General features: G+C 43.6%; 1 protein-coding gene across 3 annotated transcripts; it reads right to left on the reverse strand.

Moving 5' to 3' along the window:
• Positions 1–63: 63 nt before the first annotated feature.
• Positions 64–15,773, reverse strand: LOC306784811 (uncharacterized protein). 3 transcript variants are annotated; one of them, XM_079278943.1, is made up of 10 exons: positions 15,714–15,773; positions 14,982–15,047; positions 14,725–14,798; positions 14,034–14,255; positions 13,598–13,659; positions 11,722–11,784; positions 11,287–11,441; positions 6,342–6,448; positions 5,565–5,699; positions 64–867 (listed from the first exon to the last, which is right to left on the reverse strand). In XM_079278943.1, coding segments are annotated over exons 2-10 (1,014 nt in total). In that variant the 5' UTR covers positions 14,983–15,047; positions 15,714–15,773; the 3' UTR covers positions 64–672. The 3 variants fall into 3 exon arrangements, with proteins under 3 accessions (XP_079135069.1, XP_079135070.1, XP_079135068.1); XM_079278944.1 differs by having other exon boundaries at positions 6,342–6,421; positions 15,594–15,743; XM_079278942.1 differs by having other exon boundaries at positions 15,594–15,743.
• Between the last annotated feature and the right edge of the window lie 791 nt (positions 15,774–16,564).

The raw sequence follows: 16,564 nt of genomic DNA on the forward strand, positions 1-16,564 counted from the left end.
ATCTATATATCATGATTTGTAATTTGCGTCTTTCCTGCACAGAAGTACTTCATGGATACAAGAAACAATTTCAAGGCTTCAGCTTTTATTAGAAAAGGATGATATTCACAAGAGGTTTGACAATTCATAAGACAAAACATTCAAGATCTACATATACAGTATAAAAAACTATTTTTTAAATATATAAAATAGCGCTGCACTGAAAAAACCCACATGGAGTTGGACCCTTCAATACTGGTATGGGAGTACTTGTTAGTTGCACGGCGCCGACTCATCTAAACACAGTTACTGGAAGCACAATACGCTTCATATCACTTAAGACCGAGTAGAAGGTTGTGATAGGAACGTTTCATGTAAATATTTCATTGATATATATTTAAAATTTCATCTGTAATCCACTAAATATAATATTTCATAGGTTTTCCACAACATCTTTTATGATAAAAATGCAGCTGAATCTTACACACAAGAAGCTTTGTTTTTACTCCTAAGACTGCATGTAACCACATAGCCATTTGAACAATTATTCAATCGAGCATTGAGTCTAAAATCAAATTCATCTTTCAGCGTGTGGAAAAGTGCCACTGCCAGATATTATTCATTTTCTTAATAATACATGTGAATATCGGACAAGTGGAAAAAAAACCACATTTCAGTGTTGTGGCTTGTGGCTTACGCTGAGGTGTCCGGCTGCTTTAAGACCTCGTCCAGCTCCTTCACAAAGTGCCGTAGGGCATCGAGGCAGCGCTGTTTGATCTCCAACAGGTTCTCATCCAGTGGAGCCTGCAGCAGGTTATCCAAACTGGGCTCCTTGGCCACCAACATCTTCGCCACTGTGCGGAACGTCTCACAGTCCTTCCTGTAATGCTGCACACAAAACAACCATGTTAGTGACGTCAATGGCCATGATGATAAAATTGAAGTACATCGTGTAGAAAACAAAAGTCAATGTTTTTGTAGGACCGTTCTAGATAACACCCAATCTTCTAAATCTTTGGCCAACCATCCACCTCATATGACTGAATTAGTTGGTATTTTATGCACATAGAACACGTATATGCATACCGAATAAACAACATACAAATGGGAATTTAAATTGACCTCGCAAATAAATAAGCGCCTCTATACGAGAGCTCTTTGAATACTACAGACCGGCTCTTATATCAACGCCTGACTGTGAACTTAATGAACCCAGCTCTGGTAAAAATCTGTGAATTCCATGAAACAGGTGTGTGACGGTGTGTATGCGAGCCCATTCAAGTGCATGTCCGCCCAGAACAAAGGGGACACGAGGTGTCAGAGTGCATTACTGGTGCTGTAGCATTCTTTCACACCACATTGTAACAAGCTCTCACGTCCCTCTCAGATTTTACTGCTGACCCAAAACGGCTGTTAAGTCCTTTATTAGAGTCCCAGGTGCAACGCTCACAACATCTTTATCACCTGGGGAGAAAGGACTAAATGTGGGGCCCTGCACTGAAGCCACCCGAGATGTTTAGGACTCCACCAGCCTGCCAAGGAGCAGTCTGGGACATCGGGGTCCTCCAGAGTTATGTTAATGCAGCCCAGATCACCTCTCCCCTCAAATTAGTCACCGGGGAAGACACAAGGCTTCTCTGTGGCTTCAAGACAACCACTGACTTGGCCACTACAAATACGAAATCCAATCCAATTACTATCGTCTCTCTAAAACAGCTACAGAATATGCTTTGTATTTTACAATCGGCTGTAGGTAACCACTTCTTCAAAGTAGTGGTCTAAACGGCTGCAGCTTCCTAAGAGGAATTGTATATCTGTGTCATGTTCACCACATAACCATTTCAGGAATGTGGGCTGTGCGGGTCAAAAATTAGTTGACAGTGTCTCATCAAACATTAATTGTCTGTTAAATGTAATAAAACACACAAAGACACATCAGCGTTGTTAACTTTGAAAAGAAAAATGCTGCCCGTCAACTTAAATCAGAGTCCAGTCTTGAGCAGAATGTGAGGTTAACCGGTTAAACGGCTTCATTCCAGCGTTCTGTCAGTTATGGGGGAATATAAAAACCACAGCTGCTCTTACTTTGCCCAGATACACATTACACAGTGTGTATCCAGACTAACTCCTGATCGTGTGTCCATCAATTTGTATAGCGCTCACAAGAGCTTTTGTATAACCACAGTCCGTATCAAGATGATCTCTTCCATCGATACCTGGGAGGGAACTCGGCTGGGTGGTGCTTTAAACACACAGAAAGGGTCAAAGAAACAAAAATAATACGACATTCAGTTTGGAACAATAAGGATGGAAACAATGCGCCACATGGGAACCACTCACTGGCTAAGAGAAAGGCTATTCAGCGCACCTGTCGGACCATAGCAGGCTAAATAGGGTTATACTTATAAAGTTACACACACACACACACAAAGGTTGGAGGGAGAAAATAAAGGGTCTCCATTCTCTGCTCTACCCGCTTATTACAATGATGCCAGATGCCTCCAGCACCTCGATCACATCAGACCTCCTTCGTGGCTTTTTTAAACATTTTGTATTTCTCTCACTCTCTCCCGCTGAACAAGCAACAGCATGTTCAGATAGTTGATGCACTCCTATCTGTTCATACGCGCATCCCTAACCCACAGTCTGTGGTACGGGGACATGACATCGGAACCAGGAAAATGTATCAAATATTTTGGTCGGGTGAAAAACTATGCCAACTATGAGTAGTATAACAACACAGGTCATTATCACTTTATCACAACACGCATTGTAAACACACGGAGGAAGGCGAGTCGAGTAAACTCCGACAGGAATATCCTCGAGACTGTTTGGACTCACTGCTGATGATTTAATGTCTGCAGATCATGTCAAGCGGATTCGCGGCCCCCGCGTAATGATAGTCTTCAGCCACCGACCACAAGGCAGCGAGAGACTCACGACACGTGTGGCCAGCTATAAGCTCGGGGTCAAACTCATTCCACAGCGCGGGTTACCCTTCTGTCTTCATGCTCTGCATGTACGAGTCCCTTCACAGGCTACTCTTAAGCGTTTCACATGATCTTCAGTTAACACTACACGGGTGGATTTCCACACCTCCACCTCTTTGAGTGCGGATCTCTCCTTAAACATGTCCACTCAGCGAGAATTATTTCACGGAGGCAAAGATGGGTTCCAGGTTTGAAGATGCGAGAGGAAACACGGGCTGAATGAGACACTAACATGTGGTGTGTGTCCCACAAACCAGAACCCCTCTAATCACTTACGGTTGACTGTGTTCGCCTCCTTCAAAACAAAAGCTTCCCAAGCTTTTCCCAAGCTACAGCCTTTGTTGACAGTGATTACATTTTCACTTCATTATATCCCGTCGACACAGTTTTACACACTAGAAAGCCTTACGGACCGGGGTTGGAAAGAGTGGCCTTATAATGAACGATGAACTCAAATGAAGAGATTTCTCTTATTGGTACCACAGCTAAGAAGACGAGCTGTCAAGTGCATGACTGTGCATATGAATGCGTGATAAAATGAGGAGCATCTCTCCACATTTATTACAGCACTGACTTCAAACAGACTGCTATTTTTTGTAAAAACTGCTTCCACGTTACTTGAACAAACAGGAACGGTGCCTTTGACCTGAGCGTGCTCTGTGTGTTGTGAGAAAAGGCTGCAGGGAGGTTCTGCCTAAATCCAACACCCCCCTCTCCTCCAGCAGGAGCCATGAGCTGATCTTTAAGCTTGATACTAAGGGGCCACACAGGACGGGCTGGAGCCCCAAGAGAAACCGGCAACACTAGGGGCCTAAAGGAGGAGCCTTAAAAAGTGGGCTTCTGCCCAAATCGGATGTTTGTGGAGGTCCAAATTGTGCACATACTGACAGGAGGGTGCTGGGGTACCGGGTGGGGGGATGAGAAGTGTGTGTGTGTGGGGGGGGGGGGGTTTGACTGAGATTATACATAAGGCACTCACATGGACATTTAGTGAGGCGCTGTTCAAATGAGCACTGAGGCAGGCAGGGGGCCTGCATAATAGGGGAAGCGGGGAAATGACTTGAGGGCTGGTACACATTAGGGGATATTAAAAGCCATTCTAATCACTCAAGCTGCAAACCGGACCTCTCGATGGAGGGGCTAATAGTTGAAATGGATATGTTTCATTTGCGCTGATTGGGAGGATGAATGGACTTCTCTGAAAATGACTCCCAGGCACTTAGTTCAGGAGTGACTCGATATTTTCGATGTTGTTGTTGTTATTCTCATTTTACAAGCTCAGATTGGTTCTGTGGTCAGTGCAGAGATTGATAAATTGCTCCATTGGTCCATCTGTTGCAACAACCGCATGCTGGTCATTACGCCTGTAACATCTTATGACAAGCGATGTTTACTGTTTCAATGAATTTGTGGTTTCTAATTTCATTTATAACCCTGAAACACCCACTCAAGCTCTGAGCCGAAAAACAATGAGCTATGCTGGTGTGACAAATCCATTTCCAAATAATCCGGCCCCATGCTACCAGGGCTATTAAGACCGTTCTGATCAGACAAATAGCCCCATTTAGGAAAGACAAGAAAATGATGGAGTGGTTTATTTCGGTGTATGTTGCGCGCTGGTTTTACCAGATTGGAGTCATTTCTTTAAACGAGGTGGTCTGAGATCCAGCTCTGCCCACTATCCGATCCGCTCAGTCTGGCGGTCCACGGCAGCGATAGATCGGTGGGTGTTTAACGAGGCCTGGGGGCAGATGTTACAGTAAAAGACACGGCAGAGGTTTCTGCCTCTCACCACGTCTGTAGAAGCAGTTGGAAATGGCAGGGTAAGCATGTGTGTGCTAATGCCAAGAGACGTACCACACTGTGGGTGGGCCACCTGCATCCTGCAGGGCAATTCCTGCCCTGCTTTAACGGGAAGAGATAAGTGGTACTGTAGTGCGGAGCGATGAAGGGTAGGGAAAAGAGCAGGCCACAGGAGGCATTCTGACCTGAGGTGCGAAGGACTTTTCTGCCGACTTATCCTCCTTCTCTCCACCTAAAAAATGTTTCTCGATTTCTTAAATACTACGCGTAGCACAGCCAAGGCACATTTATACGTCAACCCCTTGACTCACAGCCAAATCGTAAAACCAGTGTGAACCAGGGTTGTGTGGATACGTGACGCACCATGAGATCAGGGTCAGGCCCACACGCGTAACATGGGGAGAGAGCACAGTAAGGGGAATGCATAGGAACCTCCGTTTTGGGGCTACAATGTCCCAGCTACCGATTTCTGTATAAAAAACAAGTGCTACAGTAAGTGTGTTATTTAATACTGTTTGTTAGTTTCTCTCTACAACTGCCCACTGACACACTCCCTGACCGTTGCCCATGTTCTGTGTGACCACTCCGACTCTGGATATGAAGTGTGGTGAATAAGAGGCATGGGGCAGCTGAACGAGGAACAAACGTCATGATGTTTGGTTAAGATGAAGCTCTTTGCAGTAGATAAGAGACCCCCGTGATAGGAATGGAGAAGGCTCCGGGTCTGACAAAGACAGCGGAGTTGAGAGAATTAACAGAAGTGAGGTCGTTTCATGGAGGAAATCGTGCTACCGTCTCAATTTCCAGAGCCTTCGCCTTAATGGCCTCCGACCGGCGAGCCTTGAAGTCTTCCTCTTGTGTCGGCTTTGGCTCCATGCTGGCAGCCACCACCTCCTCCGTCTCCGCTGCAGATGCAGGAGTTTTTTCCTGGAGGACCAAAAGGTCAAAGGGTTAGAACGGAGGTCACTCGGTTTAGAAGCTGGTTCTGATTTCAAAGTGTTTCAAACGGAGACAAACTCTGCTCTCGTACGAGTGTCGAGGTCTTGTTTTGGTAGCTGTCTCATTATGCACGTCGCATGTCAACAGGAAACAGCAAAGACGGGCCATGTACAGTACATCTCTGTGATTAAAGGATCCGTACAGCCAACGATCAAAGTAGAAGCCCGCTGACGCAAAGAGATCGGTCAGTTATACTTACAGTTAAAAGACTCTTAACCTAAATGTCCACAAAGCAAAGAGCATATTCTTTTTTTTAAATGTTATTTTAGTCTTCACTGTACCATACTGGTGGTTTTGTCCGTTTTTGTCCCGTTGATTATACATATATAATGTATACTATATATTTATATACTGTCCTGTTAAGTCTTAAAGTTACACTGTCACCACAGCACAGTTGATGAAGTCAAGGACACGGTTTACAACTCTTCTTTCTGATGAATTCAAGAACAATCTAAGACCTGAAAGTTTGACGCTTGTGGCAATATTAGAAACCTGTGGTGGTGTGTTGACTAATGTTGCAAAATGTTTCTTGTAAGAGCAATACTGGTTGCCCTCAGATGCTGGTTTTACCTTTGAAGATCCAGAGCTGTGATGAGCCTCCTCCTCCACAGAGCTGCTGGGAGTGTGGCTCGTCGGCACGCTGGTCTTATCTACGGAGAGAGCGTCACGAAGGAGCACTGAGAAAACAAGCAGGTAAAAAGAGGTTGATCTAAAAACAACAGTGAGGGCGACCACAGCATTCCTTTTTTTCCTAATTTTGCTCTGTATTTAAATAGACCCTTGGGGAGCCTCCTGGTTGGGCCAGTGAGCCGGGACGCATGCCAAGTTAAGTGCAGCATCCCCGCTTCAAATCTGGAAAGGGTCCGGGACCGCACGTGGCTCAGCTCGTTCCACTGTGCTGTCTAATAACTAGAAAATAGTCGATTTCTTTAAATACCCTGGGGAACGATTACAGGGTTCCCACGCTTGCCTTGAAAAAAATTTCCATGCTACCTCCTGATTTTCCAGGTACCATATTAAGTGATGATCTATAGGCCCCTGAAGCTTTCCGCCCCCCCCCCCTCCCCTCCCCTCACACACACACACACACACACACACACACACACACACAACCCCCTAGGACACCTGACTACTTACTTGAAATTTTAAAAGATGTGCCAGTCAAGTCTACATTGTAAATGCTTCGAGATTATGTCTTGTTGATAATATCAATGCATGAAATAATGCAACAAGCTGTAGATGAACAACAAACGTGTTTTGTAGACCCAGACAGCCAGAACCTCACTGCACCGACTGTCTCCTAAAAATTACGTTCCCCCAAAACTAAAATGCATTCTCAATTACGTTTGACCAAAAACGTATTTTCTCCCTGATTACGTTTGTGTTTGACTTATTACATTGACTTATTACACCACCACCACCGCCTCTCCTTCTCCCTATTACGCGGTCAGAATACTACCACAACACGCCGCCTGTCTCCGGCAGAAACGCGCTCATCCAGGCCGAGCAACGAGGAACATTACGCGGCTACAATACCTCCACAAAGGCCCGCGTGTAAAATCCGGGAGTATTTGTAACACGTCAAACACAAACGTAATCAGGGAGAAAATAAGTTTTTAGTGAAACGTAATTGAGAATGCATTTTAGTTTTGGGGGAATGTAATTTTTAGGAGACAGGACTGCACCATCCGACCACCATTACATCTTTCCTCTCGCGCGCCCCCTAGAGGCAGCTCGCGCACCCCACTTTGGGAATCCCTGCTCTACAACATGGGATCATCCATTTCTATCTACAGTAAAAGCTGTTCACATGTAAAGGGTTTTTATAAACTCATCTTAATTCTGTGCTCAATAGTTTCATTTTATTACTATTTTACACATCATCCAATACAATTTTCCAGGACAACTGTTTCAATTTCCATGTAAGTGTTAACTTTTGCTCAGTTTCCATGACTTTTCCAAACCTGGAAAATGAAAAAATGAATTCCATGTTTTCCAGGTACTGTGGGAACCCTGGATTACTCTCTACTGTGATGCATCAAACAATGACTCACTTGTCATTGTGAACAATTGTGAAGCCAAGGCATTAAGTACAAATCAATGTTGTTTTTTTTAATACTCCCTTATTGGATCCGCCCGCACAAAAGTGGTCGAGGAGTTCAGCTGTGCCTAAATAGAAATATTGTCCTTTGCCGGCTCCAATGCGTCTAGTAAGAAAACAAACAAATATGACAACGTTGTTTGTTTTTACGGAAGGAATCTCCCGCAGTGATTAGAGTGAGCCAAGGTATAATCTCCATCTTAATGAGAGTCCCTCGGCAAGACGACGGAGCGCTCATGTGGCGCTCTCTCTCTCTGGGGCCCCACAAAGACTGGATACTCAAGACGCCGTAGTTTGGACCACACAGACATAAAGCTGTGAGGCTTGGGTATTAGTTAATATGACAGTGTGTTTGAACGGGTCTAAAGGCGTAAGTGTTTATAGCGCCTCCGAATGGCCGCGCTTTAAAGGGGCGAAATGCCTGCCATCGTACGGAGGAGGGGCTTAATGCAGTAAGTGTTTGAATGGCAAGAACAGCGCAGGAGAGAGCAGAGTACATCTTCCCTCTCGGGCCAATGGAGTGGTCTCACCGACGTCACGATCTCCTTAGTTACGAGGTCGGTCGGCCATGTTGGAGTACATACAGATCCTACATGGCGGCGCGTAAACAAGGAAGTGCGGCGAAAATACAATACTTTGAATCACTGGAAAGTGCATCAAAGGTTCGCTACCTGGCCAAATTGAAGGTTATTGGTAACTTGGATCCCTATACGATGAGTGCAGATGGTTTCAGTGCCGATCCTACTTATCTTCCATCGGTAAACTACGCCAACATCTACACGTATCTCGTGAACACCCCCAGTCCTCACACAAAAGACGAGTTGGAGTGCTACAAAGGGCTCGACGCTTATAATCAGTTTGTCAGTGGATGGGTCCGAGACGTCAAAGCAACGGTCGTCGACAATTCTCATCTCGTCAGTGGAAGGGTAGATATATACAGATCTGGTCCGATATTTAGCAATATTCAATGTTTACTCAGCGCAAACAGACACGTGTGTTTGTTTACATTGTACGTGCATGTCATTGTGCGCGTGTGTGTAGGAATTCACTTTCAACTAACTCCTAACTTCATCCCCCCCCACACATATATATATACATATATATATACATATATATATATATATGATCCGACGTTAAACTCATGTCAAGCAATGCTGAGGCTGCATCTCTGTGTTTCGCCTGTTGTACACGCTCGACACGTCTCTGGCACCGACTGCTGTCACGGGCCGATGAAGCTTCGGTAACCTTCTCATGTCCAAGTTTAATTTATATTTCCTTTATTAAATACTGTTCACAAACGAATTTGCAAATAAAATCACTGACCACTTATAAAGTGATCCGCACATACTCTAGTGTACGCCAAATTCCATTCCTTTATATCTCGAGAGATGCGTGACAGCCATTTCTGGCGACGTCGCTTGGATAGCTCCTTCGTGTCATTTCCTTGATGTGTAATGACCGCTGGCAAACGAAAGAATGATTTCTTGTCTCTATCAGCTCTGCTGCCACAACCAAAGACAGCACAAAAGTTCACCACCGATAGGTTATGCGACTCAGCCGTGCATGCCAGTGGCTTTGTGTGTACTCCAACATGGCCGACAGCTAAACTGTGACGTCACACGAGACCACTCCATTGCTGTATATAACATACGAGTGTTTCTCAGATTGTCGGTTTTGGGAAAAGGGGATCATGAGTATCCCCACCTGCCCGGCACCTCGCACCCTCAGTGCGTTCCAGTAAACCTGGTTTCCATAACTGGGGTCGGGGATTAGAGAAAGCTGATCTCCCCAGCTAGAGTTCTCTGCCATGTATACGGGGGAAACGCGGTTCTAATTGGCTCTTAACAGTTATGCATGTGCATGAGAAAAAGACCACAGACAGGAAACGCGGTGTGATTACAATGAGCGATGCATTCTTGCATTTAAAATAATTCCATCCAAAGCTTGACTGAAACTAACGTGAAGCCGGTTTTCCACTGCTGAACAATTAACCGTTTGTTGAATTCAGGCACTTCTGTGCTGTGAAGGTTATCTCCGGAGAGAGATACACAACAAGTCCAAACTAACGTTGGGGTAGTGGAGACATCTGATTGTTGATGTGCTGCATGTATACACTACAATGTGTGTAAACATGTTACACGGATGCTGGTTTCTCTCAATAACCTGGTTACTTGAGTGCACGTAAACACACTGCCTGGGCAACTAGAGTGAAGGTGCGAGTCCAGCCTGCACCCAGGTGTTTGGTTCCTGAGGCTCGACTATAGCCTTGCAGTTGCTGGGACCCCTGTGTTACTGGCCAATAACAGTCATCAGCATAGACCTAGATTTTTGCAAAAAGACGTTGCATACAGCTTGTGTGTGCAGGACAAAGTCACTAAAACCCAGAGCTGGCCTAATTAGTATCCCAGATGGGAGTGGAGTCGGGAGGTACGACTGTTTTCTCACAGTTTTATTGCGTCTTCAAAGGCTGGCACATGGAGCGGAGCCCTCACCGCATTAATATGTTTCTGTGTCTTAGAAATCAAAGCACAGGAGGAGTTACTGTCCCCACTGCTTTGCCTCAGACTAATAACATTGCTTACGGCAGATCACTTTAAATTAGATTTTTTTTTTGTAAAATGTGAATCCATGAATTTAAGTTGTAAACCCTGTAGAAGTCTCATGTAATGTGGCAGACCCAAAGTCATTCTGAAGACATTGTTAAGCCAACGCATGAACTAAAGGAAAGGTCAAGTTCTGAATACAAAACCAAACCAATAAAACAAGGCTATCGGTTTTTTCCCAGCCTCTGAAAGTGTGTGTGGTGTTAGTGTAATTAACATCCTAACGTGTTTCAGCACACCTTGACCCTTCACATTACACACCACCTCTGAAAACAGATGCTTCACCTGGAATGGCTTAATGCCTTGACACATTATAATTATACATGTGCCTTTGTGAAAATGAGAAAAGTCTCTTTTGTTGCCATTACAGAGCGTATAACAGCTGCAAGGACAAACATTAAACTAGATACGCATGAATTCACAACTCTGTAGCCCTCCTATTGATATCTGCGCTCCTTGGGGTTTTGCACGCCGTGGCCGATCACAGAGTGTGTTATTGGACGTCGTACAATCCACCCGGGCAGCCGGTCAGACAGCTCGGTCCGTCACTGCTAGTGCTTTGCAACACATTTAACAGAACAAAAGAGAGCATTCTCTGCCTCGGTATTCCTGCGATTACACACCAGTTTCATGATTGATATTCATGAGTAGGTGTGGAGACATGGATGACACAAATATGCTTTTAATAATGCAATATTGCAACAACCCTTCCTGCTTGTCTGGTAGCACTTCCTGTTATTCCCCTCAGCTGATCACAAGATTGTAACGGAGGCTTTTTGAAATCGGTAAACCTGAGACTTGATATACGTACGCCGTTGCTGGGCCTGCTGGTAGGTGAAGCCTTTCTCTCTGTCCGGGGAGAAGCTCCGGCTGCTGGTGTTTGATCCAGAGCGGACAGGTACAGGTGGATGGGCTCCCCTCCTTCCAGGAGAGCGCTCACGCTTGGCTACTACAGGCGGAGAATTCCTGCAGTCATAAAAACAAAGCTCTCGCACTGGCTCTTCATTTAATGCTCCCTATCGTAATATTCGTGCACACTGAGACGGATATAACTTGTGTGTTTGAATGTCATTTAATACAATAGCCTCCCGGTCAATGCTCGTTACGGACTTATTTAGTCACGTTGATTGGAAGCCCTCTCTTTAACAACTAAACACCTGATTTTAAGCCCTGCCTGCCAACAGAGTTGGCAGTTTGATGAATGGATTCAAGGAGACTTTATGGCTGTGAGGGCAGTGACAATGACCTTAGAGGAGGGCCTGACACTTGGCCTCTGCTGCGGAAATAAGGACCACTTCTGCCACCGTGCCTAAAGAAAAACAGAAAAAAAATAAGAAATACTGACTCAAAAATGACAATTTCTGGAGGGACTGCTCTGCAGCCTCGTTTGCTAAGGAAAGATCAAGGCAAGATATGATGTATAAACAGTGTTGGTTAGAGAACGCCTTCAGTTGGGTCATGGAAAGAGAATAAATAGAAGACAAAACCACAGAGACTTAAATTCAGTCTCAGTGGGGCACTGATCAATTTGTTGAATTGAGGCAATCTTCCACTTTGGAACATGCAACAGTTGGCAGACAGTTGGAGCAATTTTGGTCTTCTTTCACTCCTATCCGTCTTCAATTGCAGGCAGTCATGATTACACCTTAATATGAAGCTGAAGTCACAAAGCACGGTCACCAAATTTGCTATTCAACCATGTCATGCAATAAAGCGTCCACCTAATGCGTGATCGGTCTCAGCACAAACACTGAAACGTCTTTGGACTTTGCTTTCATGATATTCCAGGCCGAAGCCGCGTGTCCTGACAACAACCTTTAGGTCCAGAGGCATCAAGGACCCAAAGGCACCTGGTTGTTATGACCTCGGCCTGAACTCGAGCCACATCTCAAACAAAGAGCAGGTCGAACAAGACCTCCAACGTTTACGACTCGTGGTCTTGTTTGAAGCAGCAAAGACTCGGCCTGCCCTTTGCCAAACACTTAATTGCCATCCGTGGACTACAGAAGACAGAGACAGAAAAGGTTTTGTACTTTATATTGGAAAACAACTAAAATTGTATGTACTATTATGTAACATGCTCTAGTGAGAGTCAACACACTGATAAATGACAAGAACAATGCAATGACTGGATGAGTCATGAATCCTTAAAACAATGGTCGGTCCCAAGAGACAGAACCAACTAATAGTAACAACTTCGCATCTTTATTCCCCTTTGCTGTCTTTAATAATCACGCAAAGCAGAAACATCTCTGGCTTGTTTGATGATAAACATAATTCACTTGACTGGATGGATTTTTGCCAGTTCATTAGGCGGTTCACTCATTTCCAATGTACATGATGAGAGTTCAAATCCAGTCCTGTTTTGTGTGAAAAATACATTCAACAGATGAGATTTTAGGGTAATTTGGAACCCTGAATTGACCGAATAGGAATTCAATATTGTTGTAATTTCACTGCAGAAATTACCAAAAGAGACACAAGACATACTTTGCTCAGAATACCTGACAAGTGTCGTGGTGTTTGACTGAGGAGGGAGTGGTCCAGCTGTTTTTCCTCTCAGGGTGGGGTGAGGGGTTGTTTGACTGAGTGAGTAGACACTAGAGCCCTTTGTCCCCCTCTCTCGCCTGGTATGACTCCTGGAAAGGGGAGCTCGGGGCCGTAAACTGTTGGTATGTTGAAGTGGCCGGGGCGAGAAGAGTGTCTGTTGATGTGTAAGTAGTGTGTTGATGCTGGGCTTAGTGGCATTGTGTGGGGTTAAGCTCTTCAGCTTATCTCAAGAGCAGCGTGGTCACAGATCATTGCAATATGCTCATCATATTTTCCATTTTCTCAATTTTTTTTTTGTAAGTTATACTTTTCTGCCAAGGCAACACAATGTGTAAATAACATAATTCAAAAATACATTTGAAAGTGATTTTACACACATGAGTTTGGTGTACCCATTTTATTCCCTCAATGATATCACATGCAAGGAAAGTCACACATCAAATACCTATCAAGCTGACACGCGTTTAAAAAGACTGAACTCTGCCTCCACCTTGTGGGCAGTTGGATGCATTACACAAACATTTCAGTGACGAAAAACTGTGTAGATTAATAAAACAATCAATATGACTTACCTTGAGCCTAACTGATGCCTCAAGTCATCTCTGCCATAAGACTGTTGCGAGTACGGGCCCTCCTGAGAACAAAATCACGATTACAACAACCCTTTAAGGTTCCCCGTGGAACGCAGCACACGTTCCCGTTCGTGGTTTCAGCCTATTCCACTGATCGACAAGTGGCGGCAGTGCACAAAGATATGGTGCAATGCACCAGCAAAGACAAGAAGGAAGAAGTTTGGGAAATACAACGGACACGTCTAATGCAATTGACCATTCTGTTGTTAACTTCCTGACATACTTAAGTTGGAGTCAGATGCATCGTTGTGCCATTTGTTAATATTTCTATTTAATTAGAATTAACTTTAACACACTGCTCTACAGTTACACTTGTTTACGAACCTGTAACACAAAACAGTCAGTTTATAAAATATGCAAACCAAGCGCGTCTTACATTTTGCGGGGCATTTCTGCGAAAATTGTCGTGCGAGCTGTCATCAAAGTAGCGACGGTCATTGGATGGAAAACTGTCGTCTTCGTGGCTTTCTCTTTCATCGTAGTAACGTCGAGGCCCACCATACCACTGGTCATCATCAAAACCGCCGTCAAATTCCACATGCGGCCGGGGCATAGGGCTCCTCTTATCAACAATATTAACCACTCGATGGACAGTCACCTGAGATGACAAAATATTACAGCTTCTCTTTAAACAAGGTTTAGTTTGTAACATTGTCCTAAATGAAATTAAGTCTCCAAATTCCTTGATGATTTCATGCTCAATCATAATAAAGATGTCCTGAGATAAGTCTCTGCAATCTAAGGGCTGAGTGTGTACCTTGGTTTGTTGAGTTGCACAACACAAATAATAGTTTTTTCAACCTAATGTAGACAAAGATAACAGCGTCCACAGCATTATGATACATAATGAGATCAAACGTTTCATGAGATCATTGATATGCCCCGAAAGAATAACTACAACAGATGAAAAACTGAATGATTACTCAAAACTACCATAAAGACCTAGCATGGTCAAAAAAAAAGGATGTGACTTAAGAAACAGCATCATGATATACAAGACTGTTGACTCAGCAGTTTTCCCCACTTAGTCTAACTAATATATTGAGCAAAGCAACATCTCCCCTTACCTCTCTTGAATCCATTGCTGAGAAGCGCTCGTCATATATCTCTCGAATTGATTTTTGACCACGTCGATATGCCACTGCAAAGAAAAGTGTGTTGTGTACTGGTCAGACCATGCGTTCAAAGTGTACATTGGAAAATGTCCAGTCAAAATGCTGAAGAAAGTGGTACAGCCGAAACAGTCCAGTTAGAGGCTGAAGTCTGTGTGAACGACTACTAATTGTTGTGCTTGTAAAACATGCAAAATACTGTTTTCACTTACTGTGGAAGGAATGATTGTGGTTCCTTGTCTGGTATGTGCAATATGTTTCAAATGGGAATGATCGACCTAGAAGAGGAGGAAACAAGGTATAGCCTTATTTATCTAACTCAGAATAATAAACTTTCGTCGACCAAAAATTAGAGCGTTATAACACACGCACAGACACACAAACAGTATTCTGACCTCAGTTCAACATTTCTACATTCACATGGTCCTTTGACATGCCAAAACAACGAACATGTGTATTAAGCCCATAGACTTTCAAATATTTGATTGATTCAAGAATAATTTCTTTATATACACTTAACTAATGGGTCCCCAACCATCCACATAACGTTACTTATCAACAGGCTTCTGCAAGGAGCACTGCTAACTGTTACTCCACTGCTCCTTCTTATAACTAAATGACGTTATATCCAAAGTATCCAAAGACTGCTGGGAAATATGAACAGGCGCATTGGGACCCCGCATACTAGCGCCTCTGCTATCAAGTGACAATGATTGAAATGTAGGCTGTTGTTTTGCCTGGATGAGAAAGCACCAAGCTATTAGCACTGTTGTTAGCAAAATTAGCATCACAGGGCAAGGAGAAGTCGTGAGAAACTCACTCACCAAATAATGCTTTTAAAAGTCCTGGTCACAAAGTGCGTTGCACATATTTCTCGTGCCGCTAAAGGAGACTTATACTGAAATCCAAGTTACAAACCACTCTCGACTTTTCTCTTCGTGTACCTGTTAAAGCCCAAACACTCCCAGCTACAGTGCCATTACAGCGCCACTAGCATTTACCACTTTCCTGTCTACTCTTCTTTGCTGAACAACGTACTTCCGGTAAACAACGCTCTGCCGCCCTCTGACGGCGATGGTTGGGAGTGTCCACACTTTCTCATGTCGGCCAGTAGTGGAAGATATTTTACTTTGGTTAAAGTAGCAATACTGTAAAAGTACTAATTTTACTTCCAATATACAGTCTGTACATTAGACAGCAACATGGTCGCTTGCAGTGTTATGTTTTATGGCAGCATTTTAAGTTAAATTAATACTCTTCTATTTCATTGTATATACTGTGCATTTTTTATTTTACTTAATATGTTCTACTCTGTTATTTTAATGTATATACAGTGCATTTTAGATGAGTCACTTAGATTGCTTAGTAAATGTTGAGCTAATTTTGACCAATGCATCTACTGTTTTTCAATTTAATCAATAAAAATGTATTATAGTTTCTTAAATCTTCATAGGTTGTGTATAATGTGAAATGTATCTTACCGTGGCTGTCAAATCAATTAAGTAAAAAAACATTTGCCAAAAAATGTTGAGGAGGGTAAAGTAAACATGCACTAATGCCATTCATTCAAGTACATCTATATTCCTTTATTACCTGATATAATGTGTGTATTAATACACTTGTTGTGTCAATTTATTCCAGTTTATAAACAGATATGTACATTTGTACTCCCCCAGTCCTCATTAAAGGCTGTCTAGGTGCGTACACCTTCCTCTTATGATGCAAAAATGTACAAAGCGACTTTCATTGACGTTGTGTCCCGTTTACTGCTGCTTCTGTCTGTCGTGATTACATT

This window comes from Melanostigma gelatinosum (assembly GCF_949748355.1).
Source record: "Melanostigma gelatinosum genome assembly, chromosome: 1".
Classification (NCBI taxonomy): Eukaryota; Metazoa; Chordata; class Actinopteri; order Perciformes; family Zoarcidae; genus Melanostigma; species Melanostigma gelatinosum.